At 43.8% G+C, this 25,025-nt stretch overlaps 1 protein-coding gene and 1 non-coding gene across 6 annotated transcripts in view; one reads left to right on the forward strand and one right to left on the reverse strand.

Moving 5' to 3' along the window:
* LOC115112454 (DENN domain-containing protein 5A-like) overlaps nt 1-25,025 on the reverse strand; it is a 57,185-nt gene that overhangs the window by 6,087 nt on the left and 26,073 nt on the right. For 2 of the 5 annotated variants that reach the window (XM_029639530.2, XM_065012024.1), the window contains exons 2-20: nt 19,049-19,117; nt 18,030-18,139; nt 17,174-17,873; nt 14,089-14,276; nt 12,244-12,558; nt 10,700-10,915; nt 10,241-10,475; nt 9,401-9,551; nt 9,167-9,260; nt 7,880-8,011; nt 7,458-7,610; nt 7,231-7,318; nt 7,066-7,150; nt 6,793-6,864; nt 1,807-1,935; nt 1,161-1,282; nt 776-921; nt 551-669; nt 181-362 (exon numbers count right to left, since the gene is read on the reverse strand). In XM_029639530.2, coding sequence (XP_029495390.2) covers nt 181-362; nt 551-669; nt 776-921; nt 1,161-1,282; nt 1,807-1,935; nt 6,793-6,864; nt 7,066-7,150; nt 7,231-7,318; nt 7,458-7,610; nt 7,880-8,011; nt 9,167-9,260; nt 9,401-9,551; nt 10,241-10,475; nt 10,700-10,915; nt 12,244-12,558; nt 14,089-14,276; nt 17,174-17,873; nt 18,030-18,139; nt 19,049-19,117 — 3,306 coding nt within the window. The remainder of the gene's footprint in view (nt 1-180; nt 363-550; nt 670-775; nt 922-1,160; nt 1,283-1,806; nt 1,936-6,792; nt 6,865-7,065; nt 7,151-7,230; nt 7,319-7,457; nt 7,611-7,879; nt 8,012-9,166; nt 9,261-9,400; nt 9,552-10,240; nt 10,476-10,699; nt 10,916-12,243; nt 12,559-14,088; nt 14,277-17,173; nt 17,874-18,029; nt 18,140-19,048; nt 19,118-25,025) is intronic. The other 3 variants (XM_029639531.2, XM_029639532.2, XM_029639535.2) reach the window with 3 other exon arrangements.
* Nucleotides 23,215-23,269, forward strand: LOC115112571 (U7 small nuclear RNA). Its single transcript, XR_003860946.1, has one exon. It is a non-coding gene; the product is annotated as a U7 small nuclear RNA (small nuclear RNA).

The raw sequence follows: 25,025 nt of genomic DNA on the forward strand, positions 1-25,025 counted from the left end.
CACGCTGAATTGTTTTCAGTCCGACGTCAGCCAGAGAGGGTGGTCCCTAAAACACACCACGGTGAAAAAACTGCAGACGTACGGGAGAGCAACATTTGGGGCTGTGTGTGTAGTCCCTTGGTGAAGATTATTGGTTAATATTGATGACGATTTTTGCAGTGTATTTGAATGGTCACTCACTTGGTTTGCTGTTTGGTGAGATGGTGACAAACCTTCTCATCATTCCAGGGGACTGCTGCATGGGGGGCGTGCGACACATTCTGTCCTCATTCTCTGAGTTTGGTGTCACTAGCTCTCCCACCAGGACCCTCTCCAGACTGCCATCGTCCACCCCCTTCCCCAGCCACCGGCCACACGGGAACCTACACACACACACACACACACACACACACACACACACACACACACACACACACACACACACACACACACACACACAATATAATATAGCAATATAACAGTTACCCAAAGCTTCAACAGGGTCTTTCTTGTGAGTAGATGCCACTGAAATCTCCAGCATAAGGCAGCTGCTACCAAATATTTCACTTACTTGTAAGCATGACCTGTGATCTCATTCCGGACCATAACATATTCCACAAGCCACTTGGCATAAAGACCGGAGTTATCATGGCCTATCTGCACTGTGGTCAGCTTGCCCAGGTTCTGGCACTGTGACAGAGAGAGAAGGCAAAGAGCAAAGGTCATGTTGAGGTGAATATATATTGATATTATTATCAAAATACCAAGAATATTCCATCTTGAGGGGAGCACCAACCTCAAAGGTGATCTCCTGAGTGTGCTTGGGGACCTGGAGCACCCCTGTCTCAGCCAGCTCCCCAGACACACACACCCAGGGGTTGGCTGTGAACATGGAGCCTCCTAGTTTCTTACTGGGAATCACCAGCACATGGTATGGGATCACTGTGGGACAGAGAAGAGAGGGAAGCCTGAAATCACTCAGTCAAGTACAGTATGGTCACAAGAAGAGCTACCTCTGTCTTCAATATATTTCTCAGTAAGCATCTCAAATCAAGGAAAAAGGTTTAGCCAGGAAATAAGTCTAATTCATCTATTACTCTAATCTAATTAAGTCTACCCAGCTTCTGGTTACATAGTGTTCAGTGTCGTGGCCAGGTTGTATGCTATTTGCTGGCACTCACTGATGGTTGTGAAGACATTGGTGAAACAGAAGTAGTCCACAGCATTGAAGGAGAGGAGGTGGTACAGGAACTGCTCTTTCTCATCGTCACAGCGCAGAAAAGCATAACGCTTGTATAGTTTCCTGCAAAAGAAACAAAAGCAACAAAAAAAATCACAAAAAAAATAAGTTTAGCATTTCATATGATGTAATGATCATAGATTGAACAATAACAGTCTGAAGCCTAAAAGGCTGAATCAGTAGCTGATGAATGTGTTTTCCTTGATAAACAACTGGAGAATGGTAATGGAACGGTCACAATGCAATACCTCCATAATGAATCGGCCTGAACGTGACCCACTTCACCACCATCTCATCAATTATAAAAAGCATTGTAAATGTTTAATAGGTGATTGTACTATGACGTTTGGATCTGTCAAAAGAGCTCATGTATTATACATGCATAGTTTTCAGACATCAGGTTGATTCATGTGTGTGAGACTGAGTGGGACATTCCAATATAAACTAGTGAGGATTTATGAGGAGACTGACTTAAAGGGAATGGGGTATTATCCCAATTACTGAAGCAGAGGCTCTTACAAAAAGTACACATTTTGTGTTTAGCTTGATTTGCCAGTTGTATACTAGGTCCTTGTTGTTTTGCTCACTTTGTAAGTTCATGGTCAGACAGCAGCTTTTTGAGGTGCCTGGACAGCAGTTTCTTCTCCATGGAGAGCCTCACCCAGGCCCTGGCCTTGCCCACGTCTGTCTTGATCTCCCCAATGTTCTGGATGTGTCTACGGAGGATATAGTACACAGCACAGAGGTCAGAGGAGAAAAACATACACAAATACACACATATACAAACAGTCATCCTTTCAGAGATGGTCTATAATGTTGTAGCATGTTTTTCATCCTTTGACCAAGGTGAACACAAACCACAAATCTAATATATGATAAGATGCAAAAGCAGTGACAGTCCCTCTGAACAAGGTGATAGACCTCTGCTGCATGTTGTTTTCACCACTGTTCTAGATTCCAGAGCATGCAGGGCTGAGAGGGGGTAGCCAGCCCAGCCAGGAAGAAGCCCTGGCCAGCCCCAGACTCCCTAGTGTTTAAGCCAGCCTCCTGTCATCGCTCCCAGCCACTATCAAGCCCTCCGTGTCCAGACACATTCCCTTCCACTCCAACTCTGCAAGTAAGCACTGCACTATCTGTGCTATAAGTGCTCCCCATCCACCCCCCCCTCTCTCATCCCTCCTACTCCCCCCTACCCCCACTCTCACGAATTAACCCAATTTCCTCCACTCCCCTCTGTTCCCCATGGCAAAATATCAACATTCACAATGCAGATTGTTATTGCATGAATGATATTGTATGAAAAAAAATGGTTATCTGCAATCTGCAGACTAACTACAGGAATCCACCTCCTGTAGAAGAGGAGAAAAATGTCAAACAATAATGAGCACAGCAAGGTGAATATGAAATGTTGATATGTAGAATGAAGCAACCTGGTCAACCTTTATTGTCCATTTTTAAGTAAAGATACCCAAATATAAATATTTATCGATTAAAATGTGCTCGTATATCAATGTGACAACACACAAATGAAAAAGCACACAATGGAAAATTCTGGATCATTGGAAAGAAAACATGACGTGTGTCTGTGCAGACGTGTGATCAGAGTAGACTTCTACAAGACTACGCCACAGCCATGGGTAGGCCGTCATTGTAAATAAGAATTTGTTCTTAACTGACCTGCCTAAATAAGAAATAAACAGCTGCCTGGTATTGCCCTGAGCCAGACCCCCCTCTCCCTGGCTTGGTCTGCAGGGGGTCTGCAGGGGAATTAGGCTGGAAGTAACATGCTGTCACACAGATCAGCCCAGCTCTCTTTACCACCTACTTCACACCACACCAGGAATGACGTCCTGTATGACTCAACACCACTGGCTGTGGTGCACCGTAGACATAACACACAATGCATCCCATAAACTATCGCCTACTTCAGGATTCCTCTCAACCTGGCTGAGCACTACTGTGGGTAACAGTGTCTGCTAAATTAACTAGTGTGGATAAAAGTGTCTTTTAAATTAACTACTGTGGATAAAAGTGTCTACTAAATTAACTAGTGTGGATAAAAGTCTCTGCTAAATGAACTAGTGTGGATAAAAGTCTCTGCTAAATGAACTAGTGTGGATAAAAGTCTCTGCTAAATGAACTAGTGTGGATAAAAGTCTCTGCTAAATGAACTAGTGTGGATAAAAGTCTCTGCTAAATGAACTAGTGTGGATAAAAGTCTCTGCTAAATGAACTAGTGTGGATAAAAGTCTCTGCTAAATGAACTAGTGTGGATAAAAGTAAATCTGCTAAATGAACTAGTGTGGATAAAAGTCTCTGCTAAATGAACTAGTGTGGATAAAAGTCTCTGCTAAATGAACTAGTGTGGATAAAAGTGTCTACTAAATGAACTAGTGTGGATAAAAGTCTCTGCTAAATGAACTAGTGTGGATAAAAGTCTCTGCTAAATGAACTAGTGTGGATAAAAGTGTCTACTAAATGAACTAGTGTGGATAAAAGTCTCTGCTAAATGAACTAGTGTGGATAAAAGTCTCTGCTAAATGAACTAGTGTGGATAAAAGTCTCTGCTAAATGAACTAGTGTGGATAAAAGTCTCTGCTAAATGAACTAGTGTGGATAAAAGTCTCTGCTAAATGAACTAGTGTGGATAAAAGTCTCTAAATGAACTAAAATGAACTAGTGTGGTTAAAAGTCTCTGCTAAATGAACTAGTGTGGTTAAAAGTCTCTGCTAAATGAACTAGTGTGGATAAAAGTCTCTGCTAAATGAACTAGTGTGGATAAAAGTCTCTGCTAAATGAACTAGTGTGGATAAAAGTCTCTGCTAAATGAACTAGTGTGGATAAAAGTCTCTGCTAAATGAACTAGTGTGGATAAAAGTCTCTGCTAAATGAACTAGTGTGGTAGTGTTTCAGAACAGAGACCCACCTGTTTAGCTAAATAAAACAAATAAAAAAATAACAAATATATACAGTTGAAGTCAGAAGTTTACATGCACTTAGGTTGGAGTCATTAAAACTCGTTTTTCAACCACTCCACAAATGTTTTGTTCACAAACTATAGTTTTGTCAAGTCGGCAAGGACATCTACTTTGTGCATGACACAAGTAATTTGTCCAACAATTGTTTACAGACAGAGTATTTCACGTATAATTCACTGTATCACAATTCCAGTGGGTCAGGAATTCACATACACTAAGTTGACTGTGCCATTAAACAGCTTGGAAAATTCCAGAAAATGAATTTAGAAGCTTCTGATAGGTTAATTGACATCATTTGAGTCAATTACCTTCAAACTCAGTGCCTCTTTGCTTGACATCATGGGAAATGTAAAAAAAAAATCAGCCAATCAGCCAAAAAACAATTGTAGACCTCCACAAGTCTGGTTCATCCTTGGGAGCAATTTCTAAATGCCTGAAGGTACCACATTCATCTGTACAAACAATAGTACCAAGTATAAACACCATGGGACCACGCAGCCGTCATACCACTCAGGAAGGAGATGCGTTCTGTCTCCTAGAGATGAACATACTTTGGTGAGAAAAGTGCAAATCAATCCCAGAACAATAGCAAAATACCTTGTTTAGATGCTGGAGGAAACAGGTACAAAAGTATCTATCTCCACAGCAAAACAAGTCCTATATCGACATAACCTGAAAGGCTGCTCAGCAAGGAAGAAGCCACTGCTCCAAAACCGCCATAAAAAAGCCAGACTACGGTTTGCAACTGCACATGGAGACAAAGATCATACTTTTTGGAGAAATGTCCTCTGGTCTGATGAACATAAAATAGAACTGTTTGGCCATAATGACCATTGTTATGTTTGGAGAAAAAAGGGGGAGGGATGCAAGCCGAAGAACACCATCCCAACCGTGAAGCACGGGGGTGGCAGCATTATGTTGTGGGGGTGCTTTGCTGCAGGAGGGACTGGTGCATTTCACAAAATAGATGGCATCATGAGGAGGAAAATTATGTGGATATGTTGAAGCAACATCTCAAGACATCAGTCAGGAAGTTAAAGTTTGGTCGTAAATGGGTCTTCCAAATGAACAATGACCCCAAGCATACTTCCAAAGTTGTTGCAAAATGGCTTAAGGACAACAAAGTCAAGGTATTGGAGTGGCCATCACAAAGCCCTGACCTCATCCTATAGAAAATCTGTGGGCAGAACTGAAAAAGCATGTGCGAGCAAGGAGGCCTTCAAACCTGACTCAGTTACAGCAGTTCTGTCAGGAGGAATGGGCCAAAATTCACCCAACTTGTTGTGGGAAGCTTGTGGAACGCTACCCGAAACGTTTGACCCAAGTTAAATAATTTAAAGGCAATGCTACCAAAAACTAATCGAGTGTATGTAAACTTCTGACCGACTGGGAATGTGATGAAAGAAATAAAAGCTGAAACAAATCATTCTCTGTACTCTTATTCAGACATTTCACATTCTTAAAATAAAGTGGTGATCCTAACTGACCTTAGACAGGGAATTTTTACTATGATTACATGTCAGGAGTTGGGGAAAACTGAGTTTAAATGTATTTGACTTTCCCCCTCATAACTTAGCCTACTGTTCTGACTTGGTGGTGCACATATAGCCTATAGTCTGTTTACGAGAAATATAATCATTGAATATTTTAAGAGCTTTCATTGTCTGCTTATAGGCCCCTTTATTTATCCTACGGTTCTGACTTGGTTTACAGGGAGAATACTGTAAGAACAGCCCATGTTCTAAATTATGTCGCTGTACATTTCAAAAGTGCAGAACAAATAGCTATATTGACTACATCCGCCCTAGCTCACTCATTAATGTCTTAATCGAAATTACAGATGGCCTCTTATCCGCTCGTCGTCACCTTATGCCATAGATTGTACATCTCAATTGTCAGTAAAACCACATTTGTTTATGAAAGTCAGCCATATCAGCTGTGGTGTTTTTAAAGGCAGTAAATGTGGCTGAATGAACTGTGTCGCTGCCAGACAAGGCTCCGCTGATAGCCACGTGTAGCCGTGTTAAGGATTCACTTCATGGTGCTGAAAAGAAAGCTTTGCTGTTGGGACAGCTTTATGTTGGCCCTAACAGTTTGTGGGCACCGTTTGTCACCGTTTTATAGCACAATTCATGTATTGTTTAGTGTTGTGTTGTGTAGTGGTTTTGCTGGCATGCATCTAAATACATTTGGGGGAGTTTGCCCCACCAAGATTTACATGTTGGTATAGCATTTGGACCAGACATGAGGGACCAGACATGAAGACCATGAGGACTGTAGGTCAGGTCTGATCAAATAGAACACAAAGATGGAAGGCTAAGCTTTCAGTATATGCTGTACAGTGTAAATATACATATATTATATATCTATTTTTTTAAAATCATAGCTGGTAATCAAGTGTTTATGCCTGCTGCAAAGCTTGAGATGCATGGCTATGAGGCTGATGTCAGTATTTTTCCACTACATATGGTCTTGAATCATTGATAATATTCTGTCTTGACTAAAAGTGTTTTTTGTCAGTTGGCCACAAGATGGCAGTGAAAACACTTTGAAATCATTGCATTTTGAGGTATGATCAATCAATCATTATCTCACCTTGATTCGAAATTGTCATTTTCAAAGAAGTACGTAGAGGTACGAAGGCATACATTTGAACCGCTTCTGCCACTACAGAAGGGACAATCAACACAGGCATAATAGTATAGTATCACTTGCAACATTCCCCTTACAACCATCCATCATTTCAAGACCATATGACTTGAAATTTATATTCAGGAGGATACTTGACAAATAGTTTATATACGGTAGGTAGAGCATCTGAAGACACTGGTACTGTGGTAGACCTGGTGAATGGATGAGGAGACTCACCTCATGTCCCTGATCAGGGATACCTTGAGAGGGGCCAAGGCAGCGCCAGCGTCAGATTTGCGTCTCTCTATGTCGTGGATGAGACCTGTTGTGGGGAGGAGAGAGAGGGATGTGGCTATGGCTTTACATCACCGTCCATTTATCACATTTCAACGAGTGGCTTACCTGGGGGACCCAAACCGGCTGGTGCTGCATCCGTCTTCTCTTTGCTCTCCTGATAATGTAGCAGGTGGGACCACAAGGCAGATTTACCCTGGCAGATGAAGATGGAGATGCGGGAATGAATGAATGCGCATTGAATGCACCTAAATGCATACATGTGTGTTAGTGTGTATATATACTGTTTTTAAATAACACACTCTGTGTGTGTGTGTGTGTGTGTGTGTGCTGACCTGTTTGACCTGCAGCCCGTGGCTCCAGATCCTCTCCAGCAGGTCACAGAGGGAGGCGATAAGTGTGTTCTCCTCCACGCCTGTAATGCTGACCTCCCCATGACCCAGCTCCACCGCCTCCCTGCCCATCTTCTCAACCAGCATGCGCTTGGTCTGGAGGGACACACACATCACCGTACAGGGAGATTACCATCTCTGGAGGCCAGATGGTTGACACTACAGGGGCTGGATCTCAATATCCAAGTAATAGTCTACTGCAACGGTCATTGACATCAGAATACTTCTGAGTGACATTGAAACTAATGGAGACTCACTGAAGGTGTCGTATCTCAATATCCATGGGATTGTCTACTGCAATGGTTATTGCAATCGTAATATGTCTGCGTAAGAGTGAGATGTAGGAAGACTGGTAGTTACTGTACCTTATTCCTGCACTCTTTCAGCAGACCCTCCACAAACTTCCAGTTGGTCTGAGCGATGACGGAGGGGGAGAGGTTGGACAGCTTGGGCTGCCGGATGGTAGTGCCCAGGTTCCTGGCCTCCTGGATGTATTTCTGTAATGAGATAGAGAGGACAGGGTCAGACAGGACAGGGTCAGATAGGACAGGGTCATGGAAGGACAGGGTCAGAGAGGACACACGTGGAGTGGCCCAAGAGTAGGCTATACACCAAGGGAGAGTAATCAATCTGGCTCAATGTTCATCATCACATAAACACAGAGGGTCACACCACTTGGCAACCAACCACAGAACGTATACAGTGCATACTGTGGATAGATTTCTGGTAACTACTACAGTGAGGGATTGATCATTCCAGAGGGAGAGGGAGGAGCTCTGAGTCAGTTGTATAATGAGCTGAGCTGCCTGTACTGAGGTCATTTCATGATGGACGATGTGTTTCTGTCTTTTACCTTTCTGACCTTAACATCCATCCTGGGAGGCGTGTCAGCGCCATGGGTTTTCTGGGATGCTGTCAAATCAATCTAAATATTGCTTTCTTAATGTGGAGTTAAGTGCACCCTAAAGTGAAACCCTCAACCTGAGAAGAAACCCTGGAAAGTGATCTGGAGTATCAGGTAAAGCTGTGATGCTGGGGGGAGGAGGAGGGATTGAGGACCACATGGGGGGAGGGGCCATGTGGACATGGTGTGAGGCTCAGGCCCCACCCACTGCCAACACATACCACATCCACAGTCACAGACTTTAGACAGGGCCTGAAGGACTGCGAGAGCCAGTAGTAGTCTAGAAACAGCAGGAGCTGCAGCTCCGGGAACAGACACTCCACATGCTGGGAGCGTGTGTGTGAGACGGAGAGAAAGGATGAGAGAGGGTGAGAGAGGGTGAGAGAGAGAGAGAGAGAGAGAGAGAGAGAGAGAGAGAGACCAAAGAGAGAGTGTGTGAGAGAAATACAGTAGGTAGATGTGAGGGAGACAGTAGGTGTCAGAGGGATAGAAACAGAAACAGAAAGAGAGGTTAGGTCAAGAGGAAATAATTGAGGGAAAGTAACAGAGAAAAATGGACAAACAAGACTTTAATTCAATCGTTCCAGACGTTAGATATTTAGAAGTGAATACCGCAAGCCATGAAGAAGAGTGAGGAAGAAATCGTCAAGAAACTAACGATAACACAAAAACAGATAGACAAAATCCATGTGAATATGGTTTGGGAATGTTAATCCTGTTTTTCTAGGGCTGCTTGATGTCCTCTCACCTCTCTCTGGTCGTTGTCCAGGTAAAGGTGTTCAGCGTGTTGTTTCTGTCTGTCCTTCCTCCTCCACTGTGCTGGAGCACTCCTCTTCGCCCATCTAACGTACAAACAAAACAACTTCACTTAGAAAGACACGAAAGCCAAATAGCAAAGATAGAGACAAAACAAACATATATTTTTTATTATTATCAATCAAAGTATGTAAATCAGTCTCTCTTGCGGAGGTGTGATACTCACTTGTTGCTGACGGGTCCAGTGGAGAGCACGTCAGACTGCAGCCGGGGAAAGAAGCCGTGTTCGTAGCGACCCTGGCCAATCTTCATATCCAGCAGGTGGGGATGCAGGGCCGTGTGGTCGATCTTAACCACCCGCATCTCTATGGCCTTCTCTGGGGTGACACAGAGAGGGGAGGAGGATGAGGTACTGTCACAGCAGATCCATTAGCACCAACCAGTCTTATGTCATTGTTAAGCCACTCTGTGAGTGCCTATGAGTCACATAGATTCACCACTCCACATCTCATCTCTGACTCCTCACCGCCACACCTCCATGCTGTGAGTTACCATCACCTGATTTTGCAAAATTCCTTTAATCTTATGAAAATTGTCAGGTTTTCCAGAAATCCTGTTTGGAGGATTCATGATTTCCTGCTTATTCCCTTCTGATTCCGGGAATCTTCCAAACAGGATTTCTGGAAAAACTGGGAATTTTTGCAAAGTTATTGGAATTATGCATCCCTAACCTAACCTAACCCAACACTCAACATCATCAGCACCAATGACAGCAAGCTACATACATAGTTAAGACTATTACAACGGTGTAGATAACTGTGTAATGTATTAGGTTAGTACATAACTAGCATGCATGCAATGAATCATACAATTACAGAGAGGAATTTGAAAGAATTTATAGTTAGAAGAAAAAAATTCAACAGCTAAATCCTGTTTGACAAGAATTATTCCAGGTGTTAACTGACTATTCCCATGTGTGTCTTGAAAACATACAAGTATCTTGCACCATCTGAGACAATGATCTCCTAATAGTACAGGTGTGAAAATGGGTTTCCTCTTTTCTTACCCGCCTCGTGGATATTGGTGCAGGTCTGGTACATGGAGGTGCGCAGGGTGGGCGTGCGCACGTTCAGCATGCGGATTTTGTCCACGCGGGAGTCAAACACCCTCAACGTGTGTTCCTTGTCCTCATCATCATGGCAAAGGATCTTACTATCGATGAAGGAGGCGAACATCTGAGTCTCCAGGAAACGGGACAGGAAGGGCAGGTAGGGCTCAGGCTGGTCAGAGAGGAAGGAGGCCTGGAATCGACAAGAATCACATCACAAAATGAAGTGAGGTCTCCTGGGGGTCAATTAATATGAAAAGCTTTAAAGAGCATTGAAGACTTCCACTCAAATTAATTTCAGAGTCTGGAGTAGGACAGCGTCCCAAATGGCACCCTATTCCCTATTTAGTGCACTACTTTTGACCATAGTCCTAGGGCCCCTATATAGGCGCCTATATAGGGAATCCCTGATCTCACCTTGTCAAAGTTCTGCATCTGGTCCCTGTTGCTGAACCAGGACTCCTTGTCCTGGCTGGGCTGGATGACAAACACCTCGTAGTCGGCGAACATCTGGGTGAAGCGGTTGGCGAAGACCTCTCGCACCTGGATGTTGAGCTGGTGCATCTTCAGCTCCTCCTCATCACACTGCACCTTCAGGTCCTTGTTGCTGCTGGCATCCTCCCTCACATCCAGCTGGAAGAGGGAGAGGGGGAGGAAACATAGCGGCTCAGGAAAACACAGCACAGAAAAATAGAGAAAGTGAAAAAGAAGAAGAAAAAGAGGGGTTTGACGACAGAAGTTAAGAAAGACATAGAGCAGGGGTTGACAACAGGTGGCCGGCAGCGGGTGGGCTGGTAAGAAAATAACTGTAAAATCACCAATATTTCCACTAATTAAAAATATATACATATGTGATCGTGTAATCAAGGTATGAAATTATTGTTATTATCAAATCCAATCAATGTTTGGGCTTAGATGTGGTCAACTTGCAGTTTTCAAATGATTTGAATTATGTTCCGGCCCCCCGACCATCAGCTGTGATAAAAACCGTCCCGCAGCTGAATCTAGTTGCATACTCCTGCCATAGAGGGTATGGGTTTCTTATCACCATGTTAGCACAAGCTGCTGGAGCACTGATAGGGGCATGGGGGAAGAAGTCTGAGACGTTTTCATTTATTGACAAAAAAAAAACTGAAAACACACACATTCCTCTGTTACAATCAAAGTGTGACACAATTGCAGATCTCAACATGCAAGAGCAGGACAAAAGGACACAGTGAGTGAGTCGCCTATACATGTACGCATAGACATGAAGATGAGTAATGGCCACGAAGCCCAGATCAGATGGCAGGGATGTGACCCACTGAGCCCTCCTCTAATTCATGGCTCTACACCACTGATCCTAAATCAGGTGGTTACCTTAATGTGAGACATGGCCACAATGACCCTACCTGAAGCCGTACCCACAAAATGAGGAGCTAAAAGCAGACTATCAGAGCAGGCAATCTTTCCAGAGAAAGCTAATGCTAGCCCCTACTAGTCCATAAGCTGCTTACTCTGGGCTCCTACAGATATGGAGAGTTGGAGATACCTCCTCTCTGTAGTTAAAAGCTAATTAATTCATTCACTGGTCTGTAATGTGATTCTGCTGAAACATTACCATCTATTACCAACGTCCCTCTGTGTCATGTTCAAACGAGATGGCAATTAGGTTCTTTATGGGCGACAATTTTCTGTTGATGACAATGTAACAGACTTCCTCCGTCACCAGGGCTGAGCACAGCACACTCGGAGCTAGCCGGCAGCAGCTAACATGGGCATCTCATAGACTGCCTTTCCCACCACAGTGTCTTTGCTCTACAAACCCCTTAGTCATTTTCAAAAGACTGTGACAGACAGGCAGTATTATTCTGCATGAATTTACACTGAGTATACCAAACATTAGGACTCAGTGTATATGCAGACTCTCTATCTAGAATAATATGTTCCAGTCAAACTGATGACTGTGGCCCTGCTCTCACCTTCTCCAGGCTGACCCCTGTCCTCTTGACCAGGGCCTGCAGTCTAGCGATGGTCTCGTTCTCCCTCAGCATGTAGGAGTTGAGGGGCGAGCTGGCCAGGTTGCCGTTGCGTCTGTCCGTGACCATGTCGGTGGAGCGGAAGCCCCGGTGTTTGGCCTGGCCCTGGCTGTGGAGCGGGTTCCCCTCCGGAGACACGCCAAAGGCCAACAGCACCTCAGAGATCTCCTGGATGAACTCTAGCTTGTTGGGGAACAGAGGGAGGTCCTCTGGCAGCTCAATGAAGTGGTTGTCGATGTCCACGAAACACAAGTTGGCCTGGAATGACAGGTGGTCTTGTTTAGTTGTCATTGTAAACATGTCGGTGAAACAGAGAACACCAGAGAGAAGCAAACTGAGTGATAGTTATGTTCTTGTTATAGCAGAACCATTCGCACTTTGCTCCACTAGGTGGCTTAACGCAGAACAGTACCAATTGCGGTATAGTGAGAAAAGATGTGGATGACTTCAAGACTTGATCTGCTGCTTTTCATCTGAAGAGTATTAGGATTTAAATATAGACATGGATGAATAAGGCAATATTGAGATTGACTTAGGTCCTCAATTCACAAATTCTCAAGGCTTTTTATTCATCATAGCTCTTTCCATTGGACCGGCTCCACATGTGTAAAAGCTTGTTGCACACACAGCACCCTCCCTCCAGATGTGTAAAAGCTTGTTGCACACACAGCACCCTTCCTCCAGATGTGTAAAAGCTTGTTGCACACACAGCACCCTTCCTCCAGATGTGTAAAAGCCTGTTGCACACACAGCACCCTTCCTCCAGATGTGTAAAAGCTTGTTGCACACACAGCACCCTTCCTCCAGATGTGTAAAAGCCTGTTGCACACACAGCACCCTTCCTCCAGATGTGTAAAAGCTTGTTGCACACACAGCACCCTTCCTCCAGATGTGTAAAAGCTTGTTGCACACACAGCACCCTTCCTCCAGGCTCTGTGTTGAAGGGCCCTTAGCAGAATTGCTGTGTACAGGAGCAAAGCAACGTGTTTTGATCAACCGTAAAAGCATGGGTAAGCTACAGCATGGTTAATGAGGGCTGTTTGTCCTCACAAAGGAAACACTCGACCCTTTGAGAACATCATTAAGACGTAAACACAAACCCATTTTATTTAAGAATAATCATTAAGCATGAATAATGATTCATGATAACAATTTAGCATTTATCAACGGGTTATCTAAGTAATTAATCAATCATATAAGTCAATTGATTAAAAAAAGTCACCTCCTGCGTGTAAATCTGGTGGAAAAACGACTGTTAATCAAAACGAAGGACAAAAACAAGCCTGGAGATCTAGGGATCGAGGGATGGTTTGTAATCTGTGTTGTAAGGCCCTGTGATTCTCTCTACAGATTAGCCCATTTCATGCCGTCACGTTGTTGGGTGTATCAGACAGCAGATGGAGATGGGGTTGGCAGGAGTGTCCAGGGGGAAGTCGTTGTTAGTATTCTCAGCACAAACACCATTCACGCATTGCAATCTGATTAGAAATGACTTGTTATCGCTCTGACAGGCTGCATTTAAAGAGGGCTGGGTTGAGGGAATCCAACTAAATGGTTTCAGCTAGAGCTGAATGTTTCCAATTAAAAATGCCTTTTGGAGAGAAGGAATAGGGAGGATGGGAGAGGAGAGAAAGAAGATAAATTAAAAAGGTAAACAACCCTAGAGAAATAATTACATGCATAAATCTCAAAAATATCTATTTCAATTTGTGTGTGTGCGTGTGTGTATGGTAGTAGCTGTGCGTGTGTGCAAACATGCGTGCATAGGTGCATGAGTGTATAGGTTACCTCCTGGGGCAGCTCTAGTTTGGTGCGGTCACCCTCTCCGTTGGAGTGCAGGCCCATCAGGTAGGGCACTGGGGCATCCAGGAAGTGCAGCAGTGAGGCGGGCAGGATGGGCACATAGACATGCTGCCACTGGAAAGGGAACATTAAGGCTGTGATGCTCTCGGCCACAGTCATCAGCCTCTGGTAGTCTGTCACACAAACAACAGAGGAGAGAGTCACAAACTGACTGGTTTTATATGGTCACAAAGGCTAAATGTTTTGACACCTACAGTATGCAATGTTTTGTAATGTACAGGGTTAAACAGTCCACTCCAAGTCAAGTGTTTGGCATCCATGTAAACTTCCATCCAGTCCTGTTTATCTACATTCCTTCTCTATCAGTTCTTCATTTGGCCTTCTGTTCTCCCCCCAGAACAGGCCCTCTCCCCTCTCTCCCCAGAACAGGCCCTCTCCCCTGTCCTCTCTCCCCCAGAACAGGCCCTCTCCCCTCTCCACAGAACAGGCCCTCTCCCGTATCCACAGAACAGGCCCTCTCCCCTCTCTCCCCAGAACAGGCATTCTCCCCTCTCCTCTCTCCCCCAGAACAGGCCTTCTCCCCTCTCCTCTCTCTCCCCAGAACAGGCCTTCTCCCCTCTCCTCTCTCCCCCAGAACAGGCCCTCTCCCCTCTCCACAGAACAGGCCCTCTCCCTCTCTTCTCTCCCCCAGAACAGGCCCTCTCCCCTCTCTCCCCAAAACAGGCCCTCTCCTCTCTACCCCAGAACAGAACCCCCCACCCAGAACAGGCCCTCTCCCAGGACCTGGGCAAGGGACTCAGAGACAGGAATACAAATCTAGCCTGTCTGCTGGTGCTCTGACCTTACCTGGTGAACAACAACAGGCCTTTTCAGAGCATGATACCACCCTCCTGAGAAAAACCACAAACAGACACAGGCAGACAGACAAATGCACGCACGCACACACACACACACACACACAAACGCAAGGAAGTGTGCTCACGCACAATCAAACACATGATAGTATACACACGCACACACAACCACAAACACACAAGTGCGTGCACACACACAAACACACACACTGCACCACATTATCACACACACACAGGCCTTGCCAACAGCTAATCTAGTCTAAGAGAAAACACACTCTTTAATAGGGTCATTCATCAGATATTCAACTGGGGCTAATCTAATGAGCTTCAGTGTTGGTGTAGTCCTCCACTTGTCCTCCCCTCTGTTACGCTGCTTTCCACAAGGACTTTCCAAGACGAATAAGGTCATCGGAGCCTATTTGAGTGGTTTGCTAACAGAATGAGAGCTCTATATACGGACTACTAACATGCAGACCAGGTAGGGGAAATGGCAAGCTTCCATTGATCTACTTGGAGAGATGGGAAAATCAGCAGCAGATGCTCGTTTCAACGAGGATTCATGTAGTGTATGTGGGAAAGACACTGGCCAGGCCAGGGCCTATGTATCTGAGTTATGAATTATGCCTCTATTTTTAGAACAGACTCTCTCCAGTCAGCTAATATTTAGTATGGGGCATCACTTGCCTCAGCCTATGCAGTTTTAACTAACAACACCCTGTCCCTGCTCAGTGGAAAGCTCACAGGTTCACACTCTAGAAAACACTCCTTACCACACATTCTGCAATGAGCCTTCTGGAGAAAAAAAGGGATGATGTCATTTCCAACCAATCATCTTTACCCTGCATCTCTGACCGCATCCTCCTCCTTATCCTCCTGCAAGGGTTGCCTAGCAACATCACAGCATTGCTCCTCTAGCCCCTGACAGTTTTATAAACAATTGGCCTTTTCCCTGTCTCCGTAATGGATTCTATCAACACGCCAGCTCTCCAATCCTGAAACAATCTTCCTGCTGCACTCCACTGACTCTGATCAAAGTCAATCCCAGTGTGCTTCCATGGAAGAGGAATATGCCATTCTGTATAAAACCTCCAACATTGGTCTCTGAACAAAACAATTCCTGATTGGAGCTGATTTATTATGTATAATGCTGTTTCTTTTCACACACAGTGGAAGACCTGTTTCTATCAATTCTGTAGATCACATTTTTCTATGTGCTAAATGACCTGTGTCATATCTAAATATCTCTCATTCCTCCCAAAAAGGTCCTCTTGAATGTGTCCCTATTCACTGTCAATCTCTCTCAGTGTGGGCCTGGGGTAGAACATGAGCAGGGGGAAACAAAGGCCTGATCACAGCACACACACTGCTGCTGCAAAACAGCCTGTTTACCCCAGCAACTCACACCAGCACACCAGATACACACACACACACACACACACACACACACACACACACACACACACACACACACACACACACAGCCTGAGCTGAGAGCCCATGAGGAGAAACTAACATTTACATAAGCTGGGAAGAACACAGCTTTCCTTAAAGAACCAATGCAGCCGTTTTTATCTCAACATCAAATAACTCCTGGGTGACAATGTTGTATCTTAATGTGATTGTTTCAAATTAAAATGGTTAAAAAAATATATAAAAATAGCTTCTTAGCAAAGGGCAATGTCTCAAGCAAGAATTTTGCTAGGACTGTCTGGGTAGGGAGGGGAAACTAGCTGTTATCTGTTATTGGCAGAGAGGTTTGGAACTCTAACTTTATTGGTCTATTAAAAAATTTTAGCGCATGGTGATGTCACCATGGAAGGCCAAAACTCCATCCCACCAAAACATGCATACATTTCAGGCTGTCTTTTCAAACAGCTCTCACACTAAAAGTCCATTATCATTTTCACCATTTCACAGTATTAATACAAACTCATAGTATGGAAATATATATAAAACACTGGGAAATTGAGTTGTTGACTGCACTGGGCCTTTAATGGAATCACAGGATAGTTTATTTAATCTGCCTGGATAATAGTTCCAATGAACATACCGAAGATCCTAACCACAACTGTTATTTCTGATTTCTTCTAAAATGTCAGTATTTCTGTTGAAATAACAAATCACAATCCCTTCTAAAAGCGATGCTTGGGGACAATAGACAGAAAACCACAGAAAGTTCAGCAGATCAGAGAGAAAGATCCTAAGTAAGGACTTACGCTGTGAGTAGAGCAGGATCTGGATCTCCAACAGGGCACAGGTAAACAGCTGGAGGACGTTCTCCACCCCCAGCAGCTCAAACACCTGGCTGATAGGGAAGTCAAAGAGAGGCAGCTCTGCCGTGCTGGGCCTCTGGCACACCACTGGCCCATACACCCCCGAGAACTTTAGGGAGCGCCCAGCGGGAGGCAGGGGCACCTCATACAGGATGTTGTAGACGTAGCTCTCCAAGGGGAGGGGTGGGGGCTGGAGGGAGGAGACGGCCTGGTGGAGCTGCTGGAGCACCTTCCTGCAGGCCTGGGGGAAGGCCATGGGCGCGATGAGGCAGATGCACTTGGACACGTAGAGCGTGTCGCGGCTGATGTCGTAGGAGTTGAAGCGCTGCAGCCGGGAGATGGAGGGCGTGGGGAGGAGCATGTGTTGGGGGTGGGGGTTGAGTGGGTGGGGATGGAGGTGGCGCTGGTCCTCGGGGCACCGCGGGGTGGTGGGGGTGTGCAGGATGTCGTATTGTTCAGCATTGTGCATGTGGTACAGGGTCTGCATGGCGCTGCAGATCTGCTTGCTGGTCACCTCCTCGTAGAAAGTGAGGGCGAAGCCGTATGTCCGCGAGCCGTCCTCCCGCGTGATGATGAAGGAGTGGAACTGAGGCTCACGTGTGTCCGCCTGCGTGCGGAAGGCCAGACCCTTTGGCATACACAGCTGAGAGAGCAGGTAATAGATCAGGTTAGTTGGTCAGCTAAACAATACAGGTTCTAACCCATAATGATATACAGATGTAAACCCTGGAAACAGAAATGGGTATAGCTTCAAATAAAATACACTTTGTGTTAGTTACACATTCCGCAGTTCCCTTACCATGCCAACGGCATCCTGGTCAAAGGGACTCCACTCTACATTCTCTGGGTAGTGCGCTAGAACTTTGGATTTAAAGGTTCTCCGTAGTGGACTCTGCTCAAAATTCTCACCTGAAAGAGAGGGAGAAATAGAGAGACAAAGAAAAAGAGAGAGCAAAAAATTCAGGACTCAGGGCCCAAAGAGCAACAGAAGTTCAAAAGGATGCAGAGGCCCAATCAGAAGCAGACTTGAGGCACAAGACAACCCTCCTCACGGGAAATAGGAAGTGAGCACAGTGGTCTGGAGAGAAAGGCTGTATTGCATCATGTAAAGCTGTCAACAGCATCCTGTACTGGGTCAGTGAAGGAAAGTAACCGCTGCCAAAGAGGTCAAATAGTCAGATAATAATAATGGTTTTGTTTGTATAAATCTATTCAGAAAAAGACAATGCTTGTTGCTTATAAGAAAACAAACTTCTACATATAGAATTACCAGTAAAGTGACAGCTTTTATGGCAATACAGGCAAAGCAACCCGCAAAACAATCAATCAATCAAACAAACCAACACAAATTAAATTGATTCAGATCCACAGTGAAAGCAGAAGTGATGCACACACCAAGACATGATTGATAAGTCATTCAGAGTGGAAGGGGAGAGAACACATTGGCCAAGCAACACCAGCGCTGGTACATGTAGGTAGAACTGGGTGTGTGAGAGGTAGAGACGCAGTGATTGTCAAACAGATTGGCTTGTTGTTCAGTAGCTAGCTTCCAAAAGAGGAGGTGAAGGTAGAGCAGGAGGAGGAGTTAGAGGAAGAAGAAGAAGGAGTAGGAGGAGAGAGGGAGGACCGGGAAGGGTGGAAAGAGGGAGGAAGGACATACGGAAAAGTGCTTGCAGAGTTCCCCTCACCTGTACAGAACTGAGTTCTCAGAAACATTACAAATCAACAAAAGGAGAGTGCTGTGAAACAAGGGCGTGTCAGGTTAAAGGAGCAAGCGGAGGTGAGGTCATTCTGAGGAGGGGGGCTGGTGGGGGTTACCTTCATCTGCACTCGCCAATCCTCTGGCCCCATCTCTGAATTTAGTAGCCTCTATATACTGGCATAAAGCTAGACAACAGATAAAACAACAGTAATTAATCACATGGCTACCTCTGAGTACCGCATCACTTCTCAATATGTGCACACACAGCAGGAGTTACTCAGGACAGAAGGGTTCTGACAGTGTTCTCCTATAGGTGAGAGAAACACTGAGGGAAAAACACATCCTCTTCATGCGTGTATGGAGGCACAGCGTTTCTGTCAGGTTTAGGGTTGTGTCAAGATTCTGTCTAAACCAGCTGGGTGTGTTTTCAGAGAATGATGTGTGTTGCTGTAGCAATGCGGTATTCTCCTCTCCTCTCCAAAGCCCATGATTAATCCCTGTTGTCAGTGCTATGCTGTGGATTATGATATTACAGTGAACACACTTGAAGAGCTGTATCTGTGTGTTATAATACATGAGGGAATATGATCAGGCCTGTGCTGGTTCTGAAGGAAGCAACACAGTGTAACTTACGAAGAATGAGATCATTTAAAAACACCTGAGAGGATTATGGACGATCCAAAAAAACACACATTAACTGTGGTGTTTCAGAACAAGTGGAATGTGGTAGACACATGGCTATAAAAAAGAGACAAGGGCAATGAACAAAGAAAGTATTTGTTAAACAATAAGTTATTCTGAAAGTATTAAAAAATATGTGCTCGGCTGTAAGTCAAAGTTATGAATGACACACATTCTTCCCTATATGGTCATAACAGTACATTGTCCCATGGAGTCTTGTCTTGAAAAAGGCCTGGCAGCCCAGACATCAATAATAAACAGTCTCCATTCTATACTGTTGTCTTTGTCTTTCTCTAGTCAAAGCTATGAACAAACATGTTCTTGATTGCCTGAGGTAGAAGTCGGTAGATCATGTGTGTCCTAAGACAGTCGGTGGGAGATCATAATAAGAATCTCTAGACTGGTCCCTGTGTTCCTTCCTACACTGTCCACAAAGATAGATAAACCTGGGGGATGGATGTTATTCTACACTACAATTTGCATATACCACGCCCCTCCCCTCCCCCATACACCCCAATGTCTGCCACCCATGCCAAGTATAGAGCTTATCTTGACTTCATAGCAAATATGGAATTACTTCCTTCTTTTAGTATTTGTCTAGTAGGTTTCCTCAAAGAAGAAGCACCCACACCACCACAGCTTTGTCAAAGAATAAACTGATGTGTTTTGATTATACTGACTGCTGTTTGCAAGGGCCAATATGTTTAGATTATATTATTATTATACTGACTGCTGTTAAGAATAGCCAATATGTTTTGATTGTACTATTATTATACTGACATCTTAGCAAGGGCCAATATGTTTTGATTATATAATTATTATACTGACATCTTAGCAAGGGCCAATAGTCAGCCAAAGATAAAGTAAATGATCTCCATCCCTGGGGAATTTATAGCACACCTGCTATCACACAGGTGTCAGTCTGCTGATTCATTCAGTGTTATCCTGATTTAGACACAGACAAGGAGATAGAAAACCTAGATCTGCATCTCTCTTCCTGTGCCATGGCTAGGGTCCAGTCCTCCTCCAGTCCGGCTGTCACACACATTATACACCACATTTTAGAGCTGAGGGAGCCTGTGGCTGCGTGGGACGTATGACGTCCCTGAGTCAGGAGATCTGGTCCAATCCAGAGCCTCTCCCAGACCTTCCTCTCTAACCCATCAGATTTCTAACTTCCTTTCTGTGATAACCCACAAATAGGACCATTTCTGATTGGTCTGACGGGTAAACATGTCTGGCCTAACCCATCATTTCCCTCACCCACTCACCTACAGTGGGGTGATCCAGTGATGGCACACAGTACATCAGATTATTGATGATGCTGTGGAAAAGAAATCCTCTTTCCTGAGTACTGAGTAATGTGATTGATTCATTGTGTGTCTGCTTGACCATGTTATTCTGCTTATTTTAGCTGAAATTTAGTGACAGCTGAACAAAACTGAAGTATCACTAGCTAGGTTTCCATCCAATTGGTGACAGATTTTCATGTGAATATTCTAAAATCTGCATAAATAAAATATGCACATTTCCAACCAGTTGTGTGATTCCACCAAACTAATCAAAATCAATGCTTGATGATGTAGTGCACACAAAATGTACTTTTTCGTTTAAGTTTTCACGTACGGAATAAAAATTGGATGTTCAATGTGTTTCCATCACATTTTCACCTCTACCTATAGTTTTGTCACAAAAAAACTATTGTGTTAAATACCAGATAAATGATGCAGTGCCCCCCTTGGGTCAATAGAGATATTCCGAGATATTCCACTTCAGTTAATTACTATAGCTCAAACCTTTGACCAATCAATGTAATTTTGTCAATTCCGGATCTCTATGGCAAGACACATCATTCACCCGAGTTTAGTCAAAATCGGCCCAGTGCTGTCTGAGATATTGTGTGACTAACGTACAAATGGACAGAGACAGATCCACAGTCCCCTCCCCAATTTCATTGTGGGGGACAATTGTCATTCACCTGATGACGTGATATACATATTTTTTGCTAACATATGATGGGTCGCTGGTTTGCCTGGGAGGGGGTACCTGGGCAAGAAAATCGTGGCTGTAGAATTAACTGCTTAATCTGCTGTTTACTTTCACGTCCATAGCCTAGAATGCTGGGCTGGAAACTAGGCCAGAATTGTGAACAATTAGACTAGCCAAACTATGGAGTGGTATGTCAACAATACTAGGCACAATCAGACAGAAGACAAACAGAGAGCACAGAGAACTCGGCATTCATCATGCTATCTATCCAGTCATGAAAACCTGGCTACTATACAACTATAAGTCCAGATATATGTTAATGTGAACATTTGCTGGACTATTAAGCGCACCTGAATATAAACCGCACCCACTGAATTATTTAAAAATATGTATTTTGTACATAAATAAGCCGCACATGTCTATAAGCCGCAGGTGCCTACCGGTACATTGAAACAAATGAACTTTACACAGCCTTTAAACGAAACACGGCTTGTAACAAAAATAAATAGGCTTTAACGAAACACGGCTTGTAACAAAAATTAAAACAGTAGCCTACCAAGAAAGTCATTGGTCACTATCTTCCTCCTCCTGTGCATTGAAACCACTGAAGTCATCTCCTTCGGTGTCGGAGTTGAATAGCCTCAGAATTGCTTCATCCGATGTTGGATCGTTTTCATTGTCGCTCTCGTCACTTTCATCCGGAGGCAAATACCCCGCTGAGCTCATGCTGCCCCTTCAACACGCAGCAGTCCAGCCTTTCGAAACCCGTTGATGATAGTGGATTTTTTGACAATGCTCCACGCTGTCAGGACCCACTGGCAGACTTGACCATAAGATGCTCTTCGCCTGCGGCCCGTTTTAGTGAAGGATTTCTCCCCACTTGTCATCCAAGCCTCCCACTGAACAAGGAGCGCCACCTTAAATGCACGATTTACACTGATGTCGAGTGGCTGCAAATACTTTGGGCCATCTGCTTTTCTTCCCTCTGAAAGCTTTTGTTGTCTTTCTGCACTGAGTCAGTTCCTCACGCTGCTGTTTCCAACGTCTTATCATCGACTCATTAAGGCCAAGCTCCCATGCAGCAGCTCTATTTCCTTTTCCAACAGCCAGATTTATCGCCTTCAACTTGAAAGCTGCATCATATGCATTTCTCCGTGTCTTTGCCATGATGAGGGTGACAAAATTACTACCGTAATCAGAATGATGGGAAGTTTGAGCGCGCTCGATTTACGTCACATTATGTGACGGTGCTCAGTTTTTTGGCGGCATGAATCTTGTGAAAGCAGGAAAAATCCATAAATTAGCCGTGTCATTGTATAAACCGCGAGGTTCAAAGTGTGGGAATAAAGTAGCGGCTTATAGTCCGGAAATTACGGTAGGCACAATCAGACAGGAGACAAACAGAGAGCACAGAGAACACGGCATTCATCATGCTATCTATCCAGTCATGAAAACCTGGCTACTATACAACTATAAGTCCAGATATATGTTAATGTGAACATTTGCATATACCCCACCCACTCCCCTCCCCCATATTCCATATTCCACCGCCCATGACCGAGAAACGTACATGCCAAAGAGAGTCCATATCATGATTTGATGAGGAATCATGGAAAATTTGCTTTTTTAGTATTTGTCTAGTAGGCTTCCTCAGAGAGGAAGCCCCACAAATATGTTAAAGAATAAACACTGAAAATATGATGTGAGCATTAGTAGCCTATATAATGCACCATAAGACACTAGGCCTATAGATAGATCACTATGTAAGTTAGTGTTATGGCTGGTTTTCATTGTTATATAGTTATCTCAGAATACTGCTCAAAGCCGGGCAACTAATAGCCAAGAAAAAAGTGATCAATTAACACTTGTTTAACAAGCATTTGTGGGTGTTTAAAAGCCACTGTCATGGGCCACTGAATTATTTATTTCTCTGCCAATTGGCCAGGTATTTTTATATTTTTCTAGGCAAGTCAGTTAAGAACAATTTCTTATCTTCAATGACGGCCTAGGAACAGTGGGTTAACTGCTTGTTCAAGGGCAGAACGACAGATTCTGTACCTTGTCAGCTCGGGGATTTGAACTTGCAACCTTTCGGTTACTAGTCCAATGCTCTAACCACTAGGCTACCCTGCCGCCCTATTGATGTTTTTTCTTGAGGCTATGATTAAGAAGTTAGAGCTCTTGTCTGTCTGGATTAACAAGGACAACACACAGGTCTTTCCAGCATTGTATGATTTTTTGTGTGCAAATTAACTCAAGCTTACGAACAATGTCAAATGTGATATAGCGAAGCACCTGAATGAGTTGGGTGCGCAATTACGCAGATACTTTCCCGAAACGGATGACAGAAACAACTGGATTCGTTATCCCTTTCATGCCCTGCCTCCAGTCCACTTACCGAAATCTGAACAAGAGAGCCTCATCGAAATTGCAACAAGCGGTTCTGTGAAAATTTCATCAGTCAGAAGCCACTGCCAGATTTCTTGCGCTGTTAAGACACTGATATCCTATGCAACCATGTACCTATGTGAGAGTGGTTTCTCGGCCCTCACTAGCATGAAAACTAAATACAGGCCCAGACTGTGTGTGGGAAATGATTTAAAACTGAGACTCTCTCTAATACAACCCAACATTGCAGAGTTATGTGCATCCTTTCAAGCACAGCCTTCTCATTAACCTGTGGTGAGTTATTCACCATTTTTGATGAACAAATAAGGTTTTATATGTAAGATGGCTAAATAAAGAGCAAAATGATTGATTATTATTATATTATTATTTGTGCCCTGGTTCTATAAGAGCTCTTTGTCACTTCCTACGAGCTGGGTTGTGACAAACACTCACACTCGTTCTTATGTTTAATATATGTATATTTTAGTGTGTGTGTGGTAGGCTTACAATGATGGCAAAAAAATAACATTTTAAAGTGCGCTTGGATTTGATTTGATTATAAAAAGCTTGGGAACCTGATGATTGTAACCTGTTTGATTCTTACCTGTTTTTGTTTATTGACTGCATTTCTTTTTAGTCTTTTGTTAGTTTCTCATTTCATTAACTTACGTTGATTGATTGCTTATTGTTTGAATTGTTTATTATTTAGAATTTTTACTCAATTTGATTCGAAATGTTATTTTGAAGAAAATAACAAATGTATTGTCTTTGTTGAACCAGCTAAACAGCTGTTCTTAGCAAACGTGTTTGCCGTTACCTTTCTAGCTAATAGGCTATGTTAGAGATTACACTTCCTCTTCCAATTATAATGTGGGGAGGTAAAAATAATGAAAAACGATGTACCAAATCTAGTCATTTTAAAATGTTGATTACTTCTTGCAACAAGGCAACAGTTAACAAGTCGTCCCAGATAAATGATGCAGTGCCCCCCTTGGGTCAATAGAGATATTCCGAGATATTCCACTTCAGTTATTT

This window comes from Oncorhynchus nerka, linkage group LG27 (assembly GCF_034236695.1).
Source record: "Oncorhynchus nerka isolate Pitt River linkage group LG27, Oner_Uvic_2.0, whole genome shotgun sequence".
NCBI classification, from domain to species: Eukaryota; Metazoa; Chordata; class Actinopteri; order Salmoniformes; family Salmonidae; genus Oncorhynchus; species Oncorhynchus nerka.